General features: G+C 44.2%; 1 protein-coding gene and 1 pseudogene across 6 annotated transcripts in view; one reads left to right on the top strand and one right to left on the bottom strand.

The window, feature by feature from the left end:
- The first annotated feature begins 16,378 nt into the window (after positions 1-16,378).
- Positions 16,379-16,476, top strand: LOC117796905 (annotated as a pseudogene).
- A 493-nt stretch (positions 16,477-16,969) lies between these two features.
- Positions 16,970-21,534, bottom strand: part of AGBL2 (ATP/GTP binding protein like 2) — a 34,771-nt gene continuing 30,206 nt past the window's right edge. For 4 of the 6 annotated variants that reach the window (XM_019802205.2, XM_011228000.3, XM_011228003.3 and 1 more), the window contains 2 exons: positions 19,419-19,502; positions 16,970-17,702 (listed from right to left, as the gene is read on the bottom strand). In XM_019802205.2, coding sequence (XP_019657764.1) covers positions 17,529-17,702; positions 19,419-19,502 — 258 coding nt within the window. In that variant the 3' untranslated portion in view covers positions 16,970-17,528. Of the gene's footprint in view, positions 17,703-19,002; positions 19,089-19,418; positions 19,503-21,534 lie in introns of all 6 variants that reach the window. The other 2 variants (XM_019802204.2, XM_019802203.2) reach the window with 2 other exon arrangements.

Below are 21,534 nucleotides of genomic sequence, written 5' to 3' on the forward strand. Positions count from 1 at the left end.
TGTATTTGGATCCTGGCTCTCCTTTGTATCTAAATGAATCAGAAAACATTTTATCTTCTATTATTCAGTTTTTGTATCTAAGGATAACACTACTACCTACTTCTCAACGTTATTTATGTATTTATTTATTTGAGAGAGCAGGGGGAGGGACAGAGGGAGAGGAAGAGAATCTCAAGCTGACTCTGGGGTGAGTGGGGAGCCAGGCGCAGGGCTCAATCTCACCAGCAGAGATCATGACACAAGCCAAAAGTAAGAGTTGGACACTTACCTGACTAAGTCACCCAGGCGCTCCTCAGGCTTATTATTGACTGGCAATTGGAATTATGTATAGGATAAGATTTTTTTAAAACTGTATTTTGAAATAGTTTCAGGTTTTTTGTTTTTTGTTTTTTTTGAGAGAGAAAATAAGCATGAGCCAGGGGGAGGGGCAAAGGAAGGGTGAGAATCTTCAGCTGACCCTGCACTGAGCGCAGCCTGATGCCAAGCTCCATCTTAGGACCCTGAGATCATGACCTGAGCCCAAACCAATAGTTGTTCATTCAACCGACTGAGCCACCCAGGAGCCCCTGAAATAGTTTTAATTATTATTATCCTGTACACAGTATGGTGCTAGGTGGTACTGGGAGGCAGCTTATAAAGCCAGAAGGAGCATGGTCTTTGAAGGCCAATAGACCTGGTCTAAATTCCATTTCTTCTTGTTATTAACTATGTGATGGTAGGCAGTCACAAGACCTCTTTGAATTTTCTTAGACAAATAAGTATAGTAATGTCTATTCTACACAATTGTGTGGGTTGAATGAAATAATATGCCTACCCAGCTTGGTTCACAAAAATATATTAAACTGTAGGGGCGCGTGGGTGGCTCAGTCAGTTAAGTGTCTGGCTTCAGCTCAAGTCATGATCCCAGGACTTTGGGATCCAGTCTTGCATCAGGCTCCCTGCTCAGTGGGGGTTCTGATTCTCCCACTGCTCCTCCCCCCTGCTTGTGCTTACTCTCTCTTTCAAATAAACAAATAAAATCTTTAAAAATATATATATGTGTATATATATTAAATTGTCGCTTTTAGAGTTATAAGAAACTTACAAGTTACTTCTAACTAAATCCAGAAATTATTTAGAGGTCAATACAATTGATAACTAACAATAGTGTCTAACCAGACAATAATTACCAATAGAGACCATCTACCAAGGGCACTCTTTGTTCTAGGTTTTGTGCGTTGGTGGTGCCAAGAAAACATCCACTCTCTGCCCCACTGACGCCTGCGGGCACTGAGAGTTAAAAAGCTTCTTGCAAGGATGGGTGGGTGGGGGATGCAGGCTGCTTTACCATATTCTCCAATGGTGCAAAGCAGAAGCCAACCCTGGGAGAATCTGGAGAAAGGGAACTGAAGTTAGTAGCACAGATAAGAGAAGTGCAAAAGGTGTAGGCTTGTTACATGCATCTGCCTGAGCTGTGTACTGTGCAACTCACAAAGGCTATGATCGAATGAGTGGTGTTCCCCGATAGGGTTCAATATGGGGAGTTGTAGTTGGTGACCCATATTCAAGTGGTGAGAGGAATAAAAAAGTCAGGTGGCGCCTGGCTGACTCAGTCAGTGGAGCATGTGACTCTTGATCTCAGGGTTGTGAGTTCAAGCCCCATGTTGGGAGTAGAAATTACTTAAAAATAAAATCTTTAGGGGTGCCTGGGTGGCTCAGTCGTTTAAGCGTCTGCCTTTTGCTCAGGTTGTGATCCCAGGGTCCTGGATGGAGCCCCTCAATGGGCTCCCTGCTCAGTGGGGAGTCTGCTTCTCCCTCTCCCTCTATTGCTCCTCCTGCTTGTGTTCTCTCTCTCTCTCTCTCTCTCTCTCTCTCTCAAATAAATAAATAAAAACTTGGGGGAAAAAAAAAGAAAAATAGAAATGTCGAAAGGGGTAGAACTAATTGGGAAGGGAAACAGAACTAGAACAGCAGTGTCCCTGAAGTCAAGAAAAAGGTTTGGAAAAGGAAGGATGCTCAGGAATGTCAAAAGCCGCTAAGAGGTCAATAATAATAATGAAGCCCAGGGAAAGATGAGTGGATTTGCTAGTGAACAGACTCCTGGGCTGGGAGGCAGCCTAGCCTACAAGAGAGATCAAACGTCATGTAACTCCCCGCCCCCCGCCATTTTTAAATTCTGATTCTGGGGGCGCCTGGGTGGCTCAGTCGTTAAGCATCTGCCTTTGGCTCAGGGCATGATCCTGGAGTTCTGGGATCGAGCCCCGCATCAGGCTCCTCCGCTGAGAGCCTGCCTCTTCCTCTCCCACTCCCCCTGCTTGTGTTCCCTCTCTCAATGCCTGTCTCTCTCTGTCAAATAAATAAATAAAATGTTTAAAAAAGAAAATTCTGATTCTGCCACTTGCTAGGTGGCAACCTTGGACAAATCACGTAAGCTGTTTGTGCTGAAGTTGGGATAAATAAGCCCTCCTTCACTGGCTCATTATGAAAATATTGAAAGCAACCTGGCATTCCCTATTCCCCCTTCTTTATTTTTCTCTGTAGCCTTTATCACATTTTGAAGTACTATATAATTTTTAAATTTGTTTCCCTGCCCCCAACATTCTAGAATTATGTTCAAGAGGGCAGGGATTTTGTCCTTTTTTTTTGTTCACCTCAGTATTCTCAGTGCCTACGACAGTACCAAGCACATACTAGGCACTCAATACATAGTTGTTGGAATAATTATTCCAGTGGAAACCTCTGGAATTTCTAGAGAGTGGGTGTCAGTTTCCTTTCCAGGCCCAGCCTGCTTATTATTCCTGAGTTCCTTCATGTTCCTCAGTTAATTATAGATGAGATTATGTATTTTATAGTCCTTCCTCATATGTTTTTAAATTGCCTTAGTCCCAACTGCTGAAATACTCAACTATTTTCTCTTTCTTTTTTTTTTTTTTTGAGAGAGAGAGAGAGCATGTGCAAGGCACGGAGGCGCAGCAGGAGAGGGAGAGAGCCAATCGCAAGCAAAGTTGGTGCTGTGCATGGAGCCCTGGGGCTGGATCTCACAACCCTGAGACCTTAGCCGAAATTGAGAGTGGGACCTTTACCAGTCTGAGCCACCTAGGCACCCGTCATCAGTTGTCTTAATTAGGACTTCCTTTTTTTTTTAAAAAAAATACCTTTTTAAATTTTTTTAAAATGACTCATTTTTTTAAGATTTTATTTATTTATTTGACAGAGAGAGAAAGAGGGAGCGAGAGAGCACAAGCAGGGGGAGCGGCAGGCAGAGGGAGAAGCAAGCTTCCAGCAGACAGCCCGGACATGGCACTTGATCCCAGGACCCTTGGATCATGGGAGACGCTTAACCAACTGAGCCACCCAGGCATCCCATAATTAGTACTTTCTATGTGCAAGTCGTGGGCACGTGGGGGAGGAAGGGAATGTATTGACTTTTGTAAGTAGATGGCTTCAGGCATGGCTGTGTCCAGGATTTTAGAGGACATTACCCATACTGGGCTTCTTTTTATCTCTCAGTTCTGATTTCTTCTTTGTTGATTTTATTCCCAGACAGGGTCACTCTTCGGGGAGGTCTCCTCCAGCTTCCATTTTATACTGTTGTAGTCCTAAGACCAGACAGAGGAGCTACTCTCAACCCAAAAGGCCCAATAGATATCCTGGCGGGGGAGGGCTGTGCTAGATTGGATTGTATACATATTCCTGAACTGCTCATTGTGATCAGAGGGTTGGGGTGTGCGCTTTCCTGAGGCATAGGCCACATGCCCTCCTTTAGAGCTGAAATGCAGATTATATCTAGTGGGGAGCCCACCCAAAGTACATGATTGAGTGGCACGGTTTCCCTGAAAGGGAAATTGAGGCGCTGAAATCAAAGGAAAGGCAAATGGAGTTGTGAGAGGGGCTGAGAAAGTGATGACACCTGTTGGACTCCGGGGGCAGGCTGAGGGGGAGAAAGGGCAAATGACCACTGGGCAGGGGAAAACAGTATCGTGTTTCTTACTGCAATGCTGCTATGAGAGTTATTGTGTAACATATTGTTGCTGAATTAGTTTCTTGTTGTTGCTATAAAATCTTATCACAAACTCAGTGGCTTGAAATGACGCAAATTTATTATCTTACAGTTCTGGAGGTCAGAAGTCTGAAATAAGTCTTAAATCAGGCTGTTGCCCAGGCTGTATTGCTTCTAGAGGCTCCAGGGTAGAACCCATTTCTTTGCCTTTTCCGGCTTCTAGAGGCTGCCTGCGTTCCTTGGCTCATGGCCCCTTCTTCCACCGATCCAGCCTCTTCTTCCTTCATCACAGCTCCTTCTTCTGACTCTGATCTTCCTGCCTCCTTTTTATAGCGACCCTGGTGATTTAGGACTCACCCGGGTAACCCAGGTTAACCTTTTTGTCTCAAGATCAGTAATTTAATATGTCTGTAAAGTCCCTTTTACCACAACAAAGAATTATTATTGAAAAAAAAAATTTTTTAAGTAGGCTCCACGCCCAGCATGGAGCCCAACAGGGGGCTTGAACTCACAAACCTGAGATCAAGACCTGAGCTGAGATCAAGGTCAGACACTTAACCGAGTGAGTCCCCAGGCTCCCCAACAAAGAATTATTTGACCCAGATGTCTACAGTGCTGACATTGAAATACCCTGGTGTCAGTGTACCTAATCTTAACAATGACAGGAGCACAATCACACACACACCCCATAAGAACGCACAACTTGAATATTAAGCGTATTTTGTTTCAAACATCCTTTTTAGAGCCCTCATATATTTATAGAGACTTCTCTATATATTTTAAATTCCTTAATAGTTTATCCAAGTATTATATGGGTTTACTTTATATATCTAAACTTTGGATTCACCTGCAGTTTACTCTAGTATATATTGATTTTTCTCCCCAAATATCTATCTACATGTTCCCAAAACTTGATTTTTTAAAACAATTTATTTTAAGTAAGCTCCATGCCTAGTGTAGAGCCCAGTGCGGGGCTTAAACTTATGATCCTGAGATCAAGACCTGAGCTGAGATCAAGAGTCAGACACTCAGCCAGCTGAGCCACCCAGGCATCCCTACCAAAAACTCTTAATGAAGAATTCTTCCTCACTGATTTGAAGTGGCCCTTAATTATATACAATTTTTAATGCACTGTGTTCTATTGCTGGACTTTCTTTCCCTCCCTCCCTCCTTTCCCTCCTTCCTCCCTCCCGCCTTTCCCTCCCTCCCCTCCCTACCTTCCTCCCTTTCCTCCCTCCCTCCCTCCCTCCCTTCTTCCCTCCCTTTCCTTTCCTTCCTTTCCTTTCCTTTCCTTTCCTTTCCTTTCCTTTCCTTTCCTTTCCTTTCCTTTCCTTTCCTTTCCTTTCCTTTCCTTCTAATGGTTGTAACTGTTTTCTTTTCATTAAACTTCTTTGTTTCTTATTGCTGGACTTTCTGGTTCACTGTCTATCTATCCATTTTTAACCTAGTACCAACTGCAAATATTGGAGGCCATGGTTTAATATCTGGTAGGGCCAGGCTCTCATTATTCTTTGCTTTCAGAATTTTCCAGCTTTTTCAATTTTTCACTTGAACTTCAAAATAACCTTGCCCTAGCAAATTTTTTAATTAGTATTTTTGCTTGAAATTTAAATTCACATGAAATTAGCATTTGAAGTTCAAGAGAATTGACATATTCATGACATTTAGTCTTCCCATACAAGAATATTTCCATATGTCAACACTTTTGTGTTCCTGGCATTTAACTTTATTCTCCTTTTGGACATTTCATATTTCTGATTTCACATTCTGGTTAAGTGTCACATTTTTTTTTGGATTTTATTTATTTGAGAGAGAGAAAGCATGTGAGCAAGCACAAGGCGGGGGTGGGTAGAGGGGGAGGGAGAGAGAATCTCTCAAGCACACTCCGTGCTGAGCACAGAGCCGGACCTGGGGCTTGATCCCATGACCCAGAAACCATGACCTGAGCCGAAACCAAGAATCAGAAGCTCAACCAACTGAGCCACCCAGGCTTCCCAAGTGTCACATTGTTTTAGATGGCTATTGTAAATGGGGCCTTTTACTCCATTGTATTTCCTAATTGGCTGCTTATATATATGAAAGATTTTAATTTTTTGGTATATAAATGTTGTACATGGCTGAATCGCTGAATTCTTTTTGTTTGTAGTTGTTTTTCAGCTGATTCTCATGGGTTTTCCAAGTATTGAATTATATCATCTGCAAATATTAATTTTACTATTACCCCCTTTTCTAGAAATAAATATTTATTTCTTTAGCTTATTTGTTTAATTGAATTGGATATTAACTCCAGAACAATATTAGGCAACAATGCTAACAGCGGATGTCTTGTGTTCCTGACTTTACTGAGAATACTTCTTGTGCTCCCAGTGAGCGTGATGCTAGTTTTTGAATCAAAAAGTTACATTTTATCATGTTAAGAAAGTATTCATTTCCTCTATTCTAGTGACTATTTTTACAAATACAAAATCAATGCTGGATATTACCACAAGGCTTTTTAGCATCTTTCGAGATGGTCATATGGTTTTTATGTTTTGACCTAGTAATATGGCCTTGGCTTCCCAGGTGAAATCTGAAACCAGCCCCCCATATTCCAAGGGCGAGGAGAGACCAAGGAAAGAGGGGGGACACTGCGGGCTGGTAGATGGCTGTTTAATGAGGGAACTTACCTATGAAGTTTGTCTTGGGTGGCTATGAGACAAGTAGATCTCCACACCTGCCCACAAAATTTTAAAAGCCTCTATAATGTGATGAAGAGGGCACTTCTCTGTGGTATTCTTTCCAAAAGCCTGTTACTCCAGTCAAATCACGAGGAACATATCAGACCCAATTTGAGGACCATTCTACAAAATACCTAACTGGTATGCCTCAAAACTGTCAAAGTCATGAAAAATAAGGAAAGTCCAGGGGTGCCTGGGTGGCTCAGTCAGTTAGGCATCCAACTCTTGGTTTTGGCTTGGGTCATGATCTCGGGGTCTTGGGATGGAGCCCCAAGTTGGGCTGTGTACTCAGTGGGGAGTCTGCTTGAGATTTTCTTCCTCTCCCTCTGCCCCTCCCCACTGCTCCCACTCTCTTTCTCTCTCTCAAATAAATAGATTAATCTTCAAAGTAAACTTCACCACACATTAAAAAGAAAAAATAAGGAAAGTCTGGGAAATAGTCACAGAGGAAGCTAAGGAGATGTGATGACAAAATGCAATATGGTGTTCTGGATGGGATCCTGGGAAAGAAAAAGGACTTTAAAGGAAGAAGTGGTGAAGTCTGAAGAAAGTCTGGTGTTTAGTTAATAGTAATGTACTGATGTTTTCCTGATTTTGACAAAAGGGGCCACAGTAATGGGAGATGATGACATTAGGGGAAACTGACAAGTGAGGGGTATGTGGGAACTCTATTATCTTTGTGACTTTTTTTTAAGAATTTATTTTTAAGGGCACCTGGGTAGCTCGGTCGGTTAAGCGTCTTCCTTCAGCTCAGGTCATGATCCCAGGGTCCTGGGATTGAGCTCCGCGTCGGGCTCCCTGCTCAGTGGGGAGTCTGCTTCTCTCTCTACCCCTCCCCCTGCTCATGATCATTCACTCGCTCTCTCAAATAAATAAATAAAATCTTTAAAAAGAAAGAATTTATTTTTAAGTTGTCTCTACACTCAACTTGGGGCTCAAAATCACAACCCCAAGATCAAGAGTCACATGCTCCTCTGACTGAGCCATGCAGGCGCCCCTGTGAATTTTCTATACATAAAAATTGTTCCAAAATAAAAAGGTTATTAAAAAGAAGAAAAAGAAGAATGTTCCCTTCCACTGGGCATTGTCAAATGCGGTGGTTTGGCTGGATCTGCTGCTGCTATACTGCCAACAAAGTTGGACGAAGTTGGCACCAAAGGTGGCAGAGCTGGAGGATGGTAAGGCCCGGATCCCTGACGATGCCAGCGAGCCTCTGAATAAACCAACCAGCCCTGGAACAGACCTACATCTGCCCTACTTATTTCTGTGAAGCAATAATCGCATTTTCTTTGAGTTTTGTTGTTGTTTTTTCCCTCCCTCTTGCGCACTGTAGTTGAAATCCTTCTGTTAAGAAAGGCAGCCAAGTACACAAATTGGTACACGGAAGTGGTCCAGGGGCCAAGGTAGGCGTCTGTAAGAGGCAAAGGAAGGATTGGTGAGGTCTGTCTGGGAAACAGCGTCAAGACCAGTTCGGCATAGTGGGCTGGTATTGAGCTGAGTCTTTTTTTTTTTTTTTAAGTTTACTTACTTATTTAGGTAATGTCTACACCCAACATGGGGCTCAAACCTATGACCCCAAGATCAAGAGTCGCATGCTTTTCCAAATGAGCCAGCAAGGCTCCCCAGCTGAGTCTTTTTTTCTTTTTTTAAGATTGATTTATTTATTTGAGAGACAGCTAGAGAGAGTCAGAGAGCAGAGGGTGGGGGAGGGGCAGAGGGAGAGAGAAACCCTAGCAGACTTTTCACTGAGTGCAGAGCCCAATGCAGGGCTTGATCTCACGATCCTGAGATAATGACCTGAGCCAAAACCAGGAGTCAGACACTTAACTGACTGAGTGACCCAGGCACCCCCGAGTCTCTTTTTAAAAATTGAGATATAATTGACATATAACTGAGCTGAGTCGTGAAAAGTGACAGATGTTTGGGAAGTGGGCATGGAGGCAGTGGGCATGGAGGGAGCAGCGAGAGGCCGTTAATGTTCCAGGTTCATAAGGAACAAGCGGAACCCAGAGTTGGAGGCTGAGGGGGCTGCAGGGCCATGTCAGAGATGGGCTGTCCCGCAGAAGAGAGGTGTCCTGCAAGGGGACCAGCATGACCAGATTTGCCTTATAATGGGCTCACCTTGGCCACTCTATAAAAGGAGGGTCAGGATCTGAAAGACTGGAGGCTGGGAGACCAGATTGAATAGTTTAGGACAACACTGATAACCTGAAGTTCTCAGAAAGGTTATGGGGAGGGTTTTCTGGATTTACTTAGGAGGTAGAGTCCATTGGATGTGGTCTCTGACTGGACGTGAAGGTGCAGGGGAGGGAGAAGTTATAAGCATGGTAACAACAATGGTGTTACTGCTTAGCAAGATAGAGCGTATAGAGGGCTCTGGTTTAAGAAAATGAAAACAGAATAATTTCACTTTGGCCATTTTGCCTTTGAGGTACAGAAGGGAACTAAATGGAGTTGCTTCTAGTGGCCTGGGTGTAGGAGAAGCCTGACCCAGCATCATCATGGCATACAGGTGCCGAGGGCAGGTGGAGATCACCCAGGTAGGGTGTGTAGAGGGAGAAGCCCCAGAACACTGGCGTACATTCCGGGAGCTGAGATTAAGTGGAATTGCAGAAGACAAGAGGCCATATTTCATGGCAAGACGAATAATCTAGAACAGTGCTTGTCCAATAGAAATATAATGCCAGCCACACAATTTCAATATTTTAGTAGCCACATTAGAAAAGTAAAAAGAAACAGGTAAAGTTAATTTAAAAAATTTTTTTAAAGATTTTATCTACTCATTTGAGAGAGAGACACAGAAAGGATGAGTGTGGGGGAGGAGCAGAGGCAGAGGGAGAGGGAGAAGCCAACTCCCCACTGAGTAGGGAGCCCAATGTGGGGCTTGATCCCAGCACCCCAAGATCATGACCTGAGCCAAAGTCAGACGCTTAACTGACTGAGCCACCCAGGCGCCCCAAAGGTTAATTTTAATAATATATTTTATTTCACGTGAAATATCCCCCAAATTATTTCAACATGTAATCAATATAAAAACATCAATGAGATCTTTTACAGTGTTTTTTTCTTGTACAAAGTCTTTGAAATCTGGTATGTATTTATACCTACCGCACATCTCAGTTTGGACCAGCCCCATTTCAGTTGCCCCATGGCTACCTAACTGGACAGTTCTAGTGTGAGGCAGGTCTAAGTTCAAATCCTCTCTCAGCCCAAACTTTCTCATCTGTGAAACGGGTATCATGGCTATCTGTCATGTAGGATGAAGTTCATGGCGCAGAGCCGGCCTCTAATCAGTGGTGGTTTTTATGAAGGGAGGGGAGAGCTTTGGGGCAGGTGAGGCAGTGGAGATGGTAAGGAAGGGTTGATGGTTTTGTGTTTTCTTTAAAGATGGTAGAGGCTTGGTATGCTTTTAGACTTCAGGGAAGTTGCTAGTAAAGAGGGAGACAAATAGAAGAAGGGATAAAGCAATGCAGAAAGTTTGAGAAGACAAGGAAGGAGATGGAATTGAAAATTAGCCTTAAACCCTAGCTGGGCAGCTGTTTTTCTCTGAGAGCAAAGGGAAGGAAGCCAGGGTGGACAGGAGCCAGGCTAGCTAAGCATTCCCCATTGCGTTCTGTACGTAGGGCACCCTATATTGTGTGCACTTTCCCATCCCATCCTCCCAACTCCCCTGAAAGGTGGGTCCTGGTAATGATCCTGACTATAGGTGAGGAGATGGAGTCCACGAGGGTAACTTTCCTACGGTCCTAGAGCTCGTGGAGCTGGCGTTAGAACCCAGGAATTCGGACACCAGAGTCTAGATCCTTCTTTCTGGTAGAATGTTCCTTATTTTGGCTTTGCCTTATGTTTCTTCATGATCAGATTCAGGGTATGCATTTCCGACTGGAATACTACATGAGTGAGGCATCCTTCTCAAGCATCACATCAGAAGGCACGTGATGTCCCTCTGCCCCTTGGGGGTCACTCCGCCAAAGTGTGTACAATTTCTCCATTTCAGAGTTAACATCGTTTCCCTTTCAACTAATAAGCAATTTGAGTGGACACTTTAGATTGTATTTCTTTGGGGGGGCGTGAGAGCATGGGGGGTTGGTGGGAGGGGCAGAGGGAGAGGGAGAAGCCAACTCCCTGTTGAGTGGGGCTCGATCTGAGGACCCTGAGACCGTGACCTGAGCTGAAGTCAGACACTTAACCAATTGAGTCACCCAGGCGCCCCGAGTGGACACTTGAAAACCCCATCCTGCTCCTCATGATGTTTCCTCCCAAATTTAGCCTCCAGGGCTGATTCTTGTCCATTCCACCGTGATGGCTACAAAACTCCAGCACTCCCCTTCCACTCCCCCTGCCCCCCGTTTGGCTCTCAGTGTTATTCCACTTGAGCAAGAGCCCTCCTTTCTCTCCTCTTTCAGGACACGAACTCATTGATTCTGATTTTTTCAACGGGGTATAATTTATTAATGCCTTATTCATTTTGGTGTCTAATATCCCAGATTTGGCTGCTGGCAGCCCCTTCAAAGCTGGCTCCTTTATCCTGTGACATACCACCTACTTTTTTTTTTTTTAAAGTATTTTCTTACTTTTTGGCATAACACAATGTTCCAGGCTCCTCATCTCATATCTACAATGCNCAAAAGCCCCAGGCCCGGAAACAGCCATTTTTAAAAAAAAAAAAAAAAAAAAACCCTGATTCGGGGCGCTGGGTGGCTCACTTGGTTAAGCATCCAACCTTTGGTTTCAGCTCAGGTCATGATCTCAGGGTCATGGGATTGAGCCCTGCATCGGGCTCTGCACTCAGTGCGGAGTCTGCTTAAGACTCCTTCTCCCTCTCTCTGTCCTTCTCCACCTCTCTCTCTCTCTCTCAAATAAATAAATAATCTTCAAAAAAAAAACTGATTGCTTTTAGGGGGGAATGGTATTAGAGAACAAGATCTCCAGGCAAAATGTGCTTATTGCTAATAAAGTGGAATTGATTTTAGGCCCTTTTAGCAGACAGAGCTGAATATACATGCATACATGTGTCTATACACATACAAATGTACTCACCTCTACATATGCTAGAAATCATGAGTCCACACTGATGTCTCCAATTCCAATCCATTGTCATGGTTTTTCTAATGTTTCCCTCCATTAAATATGTGTGTGTTTCTTCTTCCAGATTGGGAAGCCTGACTCTTAACATCAACTCATGTATTCATTTGCTCAGTCATATAATACATCTTAAAGAGTTTCAGAATCATTTTTGCTAATACCAGCACATACACAAACCTACTAAAGATAGTTCAGAACTTGTTTGAATTTCTCTTCCAACCCCCCCCCCCCGCCACCCCACCAGCGCCTGGCTTCTTCACCACCACCTCCTAGCAAGGTGGTTTGCTGCCAGGGTGATGGTAACAGGGAGGGGCAGAGCACTTGAGGAAATGGAGGGGGTGTGAAATAGCCCTGCAAGGGGGAGAATGAGGGAACTTCAGTTTCAGAAGCAGGAAGTTAATTTCAGAGGCCGGAGGGGATCCGTGAGCAGTGGCCCCAGTTCACTTGAGGGCATGTTTTCCTGCAGCCACCTTGGCAGGCTGGGTATAGGAGTAGAGAAGACAGATGGTTGGGATGGCTAGACTGATCCAACATTGGGGAACTACCAGGTGGATGTGGCAGAAGGACAGAGAGCGAGGACTCCGGGGTGCTGGCAAGAGAGTGGTTGACATATGTGTCTTGGAGTCTGGGCTGAATGGGGGAGGAAGCGAAGCCAAAAGGGAGAAAGGAGAGTGACTGGGGCTCAGGCTGGGCTGCAAAATTTCTGGTCACTGAATCCCACGGTCTAGGAGTAGCCAGTTCAAGGGACTGGGAGGAGAGATGGCTTGGACCAAATCTGGCTGGGGGCAAGATGGAAGGGGCTGGACTTCGAGCAACTGAAGAACCTTTGTTTCCCCAAGGAGCAGAGGCTGAGAGAGACCACACTGGCCCGGGCTGAAGAGGGAGGCTGTCTAGGGCATAATAGTGTCTGATCAACATCTGTGAGAAGTGTTCAAATAAATATGATTTTGTAAAAATGAGGAGATACCTTGGAGATTATCTCATCTGGAAAATCAGCTTCACTTTTGAAGGCAGGAAACAGGTCCAGAGCTGTGAAGGAACCGCACCCCCTCCCCTACCACCCTGGGTGGGGTTCAGACCCAGGAGCTTTAAAGTTAAGTTGGTGGCTCTCTCTAGCCCACTACCATGTTCTGAAGCTAACATGATGTCTTCCCAACTGGTTTGTGTTAGCGCAGGACGAGTCCTGGTTTTCTACGTGGTTTTGGAGCCCAGGGGCAGGAATGGCATTCCCACGTTCCGACGTCAGTCACTGCTCTTGCATTCTTTCTGATGGCTGGATCTGTAGGAAGAATGCATATCTTAGGGAAGAAGGATCCCAGGGAGTCCGAATTTCCAAGTAGTGTTATTTCTTTCTATATTCTTGGGGATCTTCCTTTCTTTTGACTCTTATGAAGGCAAGCATTGCTCTGGACATGTGGTGTACGCTTTGTCACCAGAGCCCTGTCTGTAGATGTACTAATTAAAACAATGCTTTTCTGAGCAAAGTTTCACAAGGAAGCTTGTTTCTCGAAGACCATGGGACTTGGCTGCACAAAGTTAAGTTGGAACCCACTTAAAGGGGAAAATTAATTCGGAGCTTCCTTTTATTAGATCTGGCAGCATCAAGGTGGGGAAAAGGGGACAAAGATGCTGGGCTTCCACAAGCACTAACAGAGGCGGGCTTATCATCCCCAGGAATATTCCACTAAGAAATAGACAGAAAGGTCCCTGGTGGAATGTAGCTCAGCTAAACCTAGCCATGCCTTACAGTTTGCCTTTGTAGTTTAAAGGACAGAGTAGGCTTTGTGGCCTCAAAGGCATCCTTGCGCAGAAGGTGCCAAGTCTCTGAGCTCTGGAAACATCTCTGCTATTCTAGGTACTGAAAGCAGAACTAGTCTGAGAACAGCCTGGAAAACCAGAAGTAGCAGTTCTATTTCTGTAAAGCAGAGCATTTTGTATGGTATTTTTGCTGAAAGCTGGGATCAACACTGGTGACAACATAACTAAACCAGAGATCACCGGTAGTATCAGAGTGGCCAGGTCCTGGGAGATCTCCAAAATTCTTGCATTTTTTTAAATGACAAATGGAAAAAAAAAAACCCAAAAAACCTAGAATTTTTTTTTTTTCGAGGAGCCTCTATGTCCATAGAGAGTTCCTATATCTAATGTTCCATCAGAAACTTAAGGGGAATGCTTACTGTCATCACTTTCCCTGTTTGGACTTGTTTCTGCCACTTTCAAGAGGTGTTGTCACTTCTCCAAAGACAGAAAGGAGTACTGACACCGGACCTCATTTGTGACCACGTGGTCCCAAAAGTAAGACTTCGAAAGAAAACATGTTCACCTGAAATCCATCTTGAATCTTAAAAAATGCTATCAGTGACTATGCATTTAATTTATAAAGAAAACAGAGTATGAAATCCATTATTTTTCCCTTTAAAAAAATATGTATATATTTTAAGTAATCTCTATGCCCAACGTGGGGCTCAGACTCATGACCCTGAGGTCAAGAGTCACTGCTCTACTGACAGAACTGCCAGGCACCGCCCCCCACCCTAACCTTTGTTGACAACTGTTGAATGTTAAGTTGATCTTGGCCTCTGACCTAAAATGCTCTTTTTTCTACTTTTCCCTGATTCCAGTTCTCATGATTCACTCTTAGTGATCAAGAGGCTTTGTGTTGTTTGTCCTGCAGAATGAGATTTGTTATGTCCATACAGAATCAATGATCTTGTCATTTTATTTATTTAAAGATTTTATTTATTTATTCACAAGAGACAGAGAGAGAGAGAGAGGCAGAGGTGGAGGGAGAACGATGTGGGACTGGATCCCAGGATCCTGGGATCATGACCTGAGCTGAAGGCAGACGCTTCACCAACTGGGCCACCCGGGTGCCCCTTAGTTTGTCATTTTAAAGTTTCCAGCTAGAGGTACCCTCGCAACCTCCTACCAACAGCACAACGAGGGGCACTTGGGTGGCTCGGTCTGTGAAGCATCTGCCTTCAGGTCCCAGGCTCGAGCCCTGCATCTGACTCTGCTCTGCAGGAAGCCTGCTTCTCCCTCTGCCTGCCACTCCCCCTGCTTGTGCTCTCTCCCTCCCTCTCTCTCTCAAATAAATAAATGTTTTTTTTAAAAAAGGAAAAGCACGATGGGAAATGACAGGCACCAGGGGCTCAGCATGTAAATGCTGGGTGGGGCACTTCTTCCTAATCATCGGAACAGGAAAGCTTGCCTCTATTCTAGAGCAAACAAACAGCGGCTCCGGCTCCGCTGCAGGCCCGTGAGCTGAGCCCGGCTCAAACTTGCACCGCACCGCATTTTGGCAATGACTAGCGTACTGGCTGTGCCTGGGCTGCATGGATTCTCTCCTTTTTGCCGCTTCAATATCTGAGTGTCCAAACCACATCTGAGGAAGCTTTCCTCCCTGCCCCACCTCAGGAAGGTTTTACTTTCAAAAAGTACTTACAGGGGCGCGTGGATGGCGCAGTCGGTTAAGCGTCCGACTCTTGATTTAGGTTCGGGGTCATGATCTCAGGGTCATGATCTCAGGATTGTGAGATCCAGCTCTGTGTTGGGCTCTGTGCTGAGCTTGGAGTCTGCTTGAGATTCTCTCCCTTTCCCTCTCCCTCCCCCTCTGCAGCTCTACCCCTCTCCCCACGTGCGCTCTCTCTCTCTCAAATAAATAAAATCTTTTTTTTAAGTACTTTAGGGGCTCCTGGGTGACTCAGCCATTAAGCATCTGCCTTCAGCTCAGGTCATGAGTCCTGGGATCGAGCCCCACATCGAGCTCCCTGCTCGGCGGGAAGCCTGCTTCTCCCTGTCACACTCCTCTTGCTTGTGTTCCTTCTTACTACTTCTGTCAAATAAATAAAATCTTAAAAAAAAAAAAGTACTTAAAAAATCTGATTATAACCCCACAGATCTTGATGGCTTAAGCAGCCAAAACTTCACGCCATCACTCAAAATAGTCTAATGAGTGAAGTACAATAACTATGATTCTTTTCTATACATTGTCACCAACTCACTATTACCAGTCATCTCAAACCATAAAATCTCAGTGTTAAATATAAAAAGGCATGTTTTATGAAAAATAAATCTCATATAAGTTTGGGGGGAAATCACATACTCTGATTTTTTTTAGATTAACTTATTTATTTTTTTAAGATTTTATTTTTTATTTTAGACATAGAGCACACGAGTAGGGGGAATAGCAGAGGGAAAGGGACAAGCAGACTCTGTGCTGAGCATGGAGCCCGATGCAGGGCTCGATCCCACAACCTGGACATCATGACCTGAGCTGAAATCAAGAGTTGTAGGCTTAACCAACTGAGCCACCCAGGTGCCCCTGCATATTCTGATTTTTGATTCCAAAAATATCATACTGGGGTGCTCTTTATAAACTTTCTTTAAAATTATTTGAAGCAAAAACAAGTATTTCCAAACAACTTTCGAAGGTTTGCCCTCAGCAGCTGTAACTGCGGACTTGTCCTTGAAGGATTTATTCTTAGGGACAAAAAGTAGGGTTTTGGCTATGTGCTTTCTAGATACTTAAAATGCGGAGTTTTTGGGTGTGAGTTTAGGGTTTAGGGTGTGAGTAAGGTATGGAATAGAAGGGCAGGTGCTGGCTTTGGCAGCACACATACTAAAGTAGATAGAAGATGAGCGCGGCCCCTGCAGAAGGAAGACGTGCAAATTCATGACGCATTCCATATTACAAACCAAACCAAACAAACAAAAAAGAGCTCAGGCAGGTATCATCACCTTTAAAAAGACTCACACAGTGTGTGAGGCAGGGGGTGGTGGGGTGGGCAGTATTTGGGAACTTTCTGTCCTGTGTCCTCAATTTCTCTGTAAATCTAAAACTGTTCTCAAAATAAAATCTATTAATTAAAAAAAAAGGCACAGACACTGGAATTGTACTAAAATGTGTGCTGCCATGTGGTTCTCATCATTAGTCATCCAGGTCATGGCGGCGGCTGAAGGAGTTTACAAGTGATCATGAAAAATACACTGGGAAACTTTCAATCCAAGGTGATAGGAAGAGGGGAAAGTGAAAGCAGGAGGCCTGGGATGGACTAGAGTGACCGTTCAACACGACCCCAGCATGTGGACACGACAGGCTGAGCTTGGTGCTCGCGAGAGATCTAAAAATATAAAACACCCATTCACATAAGGTGATGTAGTTAACCAATCAAAGGAAACAACTGGCTAGAAAGAAAGAATTTTAATCAGTGGGTTAAAAAATGTATGTAACCGTGTTGAACATAACATATGTCATACTAAACTCCGGCTAATATGTGAATTGTCTTCTCGCTGTGTTAACACCTCAGCACGAGCCACCTGATAAATCACTGACTGACCACTCATTGCTAGAAAGCGTTGACGCGAGACTCTTTTTTTTTTTTTTAAATGAAGCACACTCCCAGAATATGTTTAAAATAGAATTTGAGCTGTTAAAATTGATTTGCACATAATTTGAGAGAGAATATCTGTTGGTTAAAATGAGGGATGTCTGTGCTCTAGGTTCATGAGCACACGCTTCAATTTCTGATAAAGGAAGCTTTTCTATACATTATAATAAAATTTTACTTTATGAAGAAAGTCATCTAATTCATGAGGTATGTGTCGTGAGGGCAGGCACGGGACGTAAGCACATAGTGCAAGGTCAGTGCACGATGGACACACAATGTAGTAAAGCGCAGTTAACGCGGCTCCCAATCATACAACGCCCCTCATCACAAAGTGTGTCTAACCCAAAACATGGCCGCCTATGGGTACGTGTATATGTGCAGGGATGGGTACAGTGTCATGGTGGCGCGGCCCCTCTTTGTGGCAGGATATCTGTTCCTGGACCAGTTTAGCTTCATATCTGGAACCGGCTCTTGGCTGGGATTTGTGCTTCTCTTTGGAGAGCATGACGCTGTGAATCCTGGCTTCTCTGTCTGTGCAAACAAGATATGAAAGTTGAATCACTTTAGGTTGCAATTTCTAAAGTTACAGTTAGGGTTGGGGTTGGTTTTACAAGGAGTTAGTGAGAAATATTTGCATTTCCCCCCAAATACCAAAGTACAAAGTAGTTGATGTGGTTCCAGGGCAGAGCTGAATCAAGCATTTGGCCTAGGCCTCCAGAGAGCCGAAGGAAAGTTCTTGATGGCCCTGAGTTCAGTGACTGCATTTCACAAGCTCTCTAGAGACATTACACAAAGAGAACATGATCTATCAAGATAGGAGACTGCCCCACTGTTTGTGACTCTGCTTATCTGACTGTGCCTGCAAGTTAAATGCCTATGTCTCCGCTAGAGAAAGAAAGGCTCCACCAGAAATCGTAAGAAAATGGAGGTGGGGACGCCTGGGTGGCTCAGTAGATTAAGCGTCTGCCTTTGGCTCAGGTCATGATCTCAGGATCCTGAGATTGAGCCCCATGTTGGCTTCCCTGCTCAGTGGGAGTCTGCTTCTCTCTCTGCCCCATCCCTGCTTGTGCTCTTACTTTCTCTCACTCTCTTAAACAAATAAAATACTTAAAAAAAAAAAAAGGAAATGGAAGTAAAGGTAAAAGCCTGGATGGCATTCACCTGCTACATCAGGTTTAACTGACTCCCTGGTTACATGTTGCTGCCTAACTAGCAGGTTCCAACTGTGGCATGTGGCTTGAGCAACCTGGAGACCTCCTGCAGTGAATGCCTCAGAGGAGAGGGGGCAGTTCGTGGCTCACCTGCCTGTTGGGACAAAAATCCTCTTTGATTTGAATTTACTTACACCTGTCTTCCCACTGCTTTCCAGGCTCTGTGATGCCATGGTGATTGGACTATATCTTGTCACTCCTCCCAAAGGACTGTTGCCTTAAGGGAGGAGTCATGTCTTACAGTCCTCAAGGGGCCCCGCATCTCGTAGGGTCTCCATAAGATGCTGATGGGTAAATGGGAGCATGATATGAGAGGTCCCGAACAACAGCCTTGGGAAGACCAGAGGGGCCTCCTCTTGGGAGAACTGTCCATTCTCTATCCAGTATACCCACGTTAGTCCAGTGGTTCTCAACCTTTGCTCGCCCCGGACGCATGCGAGCAGCACCTTCCCACAGACATCCCCAGGGCTATCTGACACGACAGCTTGCTAGCTATTTCTCCACCTCTTGTTCCTCCTTCTCAGGAAAGAAAATGCAAATGAGCAAGAGAGATGGTATTCGCGGGATAAATACTAACTCATTCTAACTTACTCCTTTAAAAAAGCAAATCACTCACAAACCTCAGTACTGACCGATCTCTGGTAACTCTGGACGTGAGGCACAGCTCACGACTGATGGCGGCACCCCGGTGTGTTGTTAACATCTCCTAGGGTTGAGAACGCTGCATTATTCACTATCACGTGACCTCAACTGCTGCCATGGGCTTGCAAAATAACAGCCGCCTAACACCTGTGTGCTAAAATGAAACTCAATTCTCCAGGGCAAGCTCTTAGCTCCAGGTGGGATTCCTCCCATCCCGCGGCACCCTGTGGGCTGTGTTCCTTGGTGGTCAGTGGCTTGGACGTTCACCTGACAGAGCAAATCCTAGAAGGTGAAACTGTGGACTGAGATCACCACCCCTCCAAATCACGCCACATACCTGAAAGCCAAATCACATTAGTTGCTGGCACAGATGTATACACAGTAGGTGAAATACCTGCATTCTCTCTCTACTCTTCGTCAGAATCAAGGAGGTCATTTTTGGTGGGTCCAGGGAGGTGCCCTTGTCTCTCCCATGTAGCTGTGACGGAGATAAAGGAACACATTCTCACTATAGTTTCCACTTGCACAAGTGGGATTACACGGAATAGACACTGAGGGTGTTTTACTCCTGAATGATAAGTCATTACACTACTGTCACACAGAAAGAGAGGCAAGACACAGATGAATAATAACTTGAAGAAAAGTAGGGAACTAATATTCACGGAGTGCCTACCAGGTAAAGCCAGACACTTTACACACAGTTTCACATCTAATTTTCTCAACAACGTTTATGATGTATGTATTATTACCCCAATATTTTAGATACAGAAACTGAGTCCCAGAGTGGTTAAGTAACTCATGAAAAATGATAGTGAGGCTGGAATTTGAACTCAAGACAGACTTGAAAGTTGTGCTCTTGCCGCTGTCACACTAGACACCAAATGGCGCTCAGTGCGGACCGAGCTCTGTGGGGTTCTTCAGAGTAACACAGTGGGACCACATTAAATCACTGCTAACCACAGGGCAGCATTTTGCATGAGAAGGACCTATTTTGCACCCTACCCACTAAGAGTTATCTACTATTATATCAAAACTTATTTTTAAATTTTTTTAAAGTTTATTTTTTATTTTCAGTAATCTCTACACCCAACGTGGGGCTTGAACTCACGACCCTGAGATCAAAAGTGGCATGCTCTTCTGACTAAGCCACCCACGAAACTTATTTTTATACATAAAAACCCCCAAAGGGGCACCTGGGTGGCTCAGTCGGTTGAGCATCCAACTCTTGATTTCGGCTCAGGTCATGATCTCAGGGTCGTGAAATCAAGGCCCACATAGGGCTCCACACTCAGCAGAATGTCTGCTTGAGATTCTCTCTCTCCCTCTCCCTCTACACCTCCCCTTGCTCTCTCTCAATCTCAAATAAATAAATCTTAAACAACAACAACAACAACAACAACCCCAAACAAGGATTTTATAGCCACACAATTCCAAAGTACTAAAATGCGATTGGGCACCTTTCCTCTGTGCTCCTACCTCATTCTACTCTGTGATGTAATTTCCTGCTTCCTTACTAAAACCCCCAGTAGACTCCAAGGTCCCTCACATTGTTCAATGTTGCATTTCCAGCAGTAGAGGGTGTAGCATGTAGTGGTTACACAGTTCAATTTGTTGAATGGAGGGATGGGCAGACCATGCAGCAGCCTGTTCTTATGTTCTAGGTATAAAATCACAAATCACCAGCATTGGTTGTCAGACTTCAGTAGAGTCTAATCTAAAGCACTGTCAATGTCCCCAGTAATTTTAATGTTCCCCTGCTCCTGGTGGCACTGACAGGAGGGAGACATAGATAGAGGCCTATTGTGTTCTTCAGCCTGGAAGAGACGTGCTAATTGGAAAAATCAGAGAATCTGCAACAAAGAGTCAAAGATGGAACAGGATAGAGCTCAGAAATAAACTCATGCATATACGATCCATTAATTTTTTACAAAAGAGTCAACATATACAATGGGGAAAAGATGGTCTCTTCAATAAATGGTATTAGAAAAACTAGATACCCACATGCAAAAGAATGAAACCATACCCCGTCTTGTACCACACATTAAAGTCAACTCAAAATGGATTAAAAACTTAAGACCTGAAACCATAAAACTCCTAGAAGAAAACATAGAGGATAAGCTCCTTGACATTGGTCTTGGCAATGATTTTTTGGATTTGACACCAAAAGCAAAAATAAACAAGTGGGACTAGATCAAACTAAAAAGCTTTGCACGGCAAAGGAAATCAACAAAATCAAAAGGTAAGAGTGCCTCGCGGGCTCAGTTGGTAGAGCATGTGACTGTGAGTTCAAGCCCCATGGTGGGGATAGAATTTACTTTAAAAAAAAAAAATTTTTTTTTTAAATAATATTGGGTGTGTAAACTGCTTTTTTTTTAAGATTTTATTTATTTATTCGACAGAGATAGAGACAGCTAGCGAGAGAGGGAACACAAGCAGGGGGAATGGGAGAGGAAGAAGCAGGCTCATAGCTGAGGAGCCTGATGTGGGACTCGACCCCATAACACCGGGAT

This window comes from Ailuropoda melanoleuca, chromosome 16 (assembly GCF_002007445.2).
Source record: "Ailuropoda melanoleuca isolate Jingjing chromosome 16, ASM200744v2, whole genome shotgun sequence".
Taxonomy (NCBI): Eukaryota; Metazoa; Chordata; class Mammalia; order Carnivora; family Ursidae; genus Ailuropoda; species Ailuropoda melanoleuca.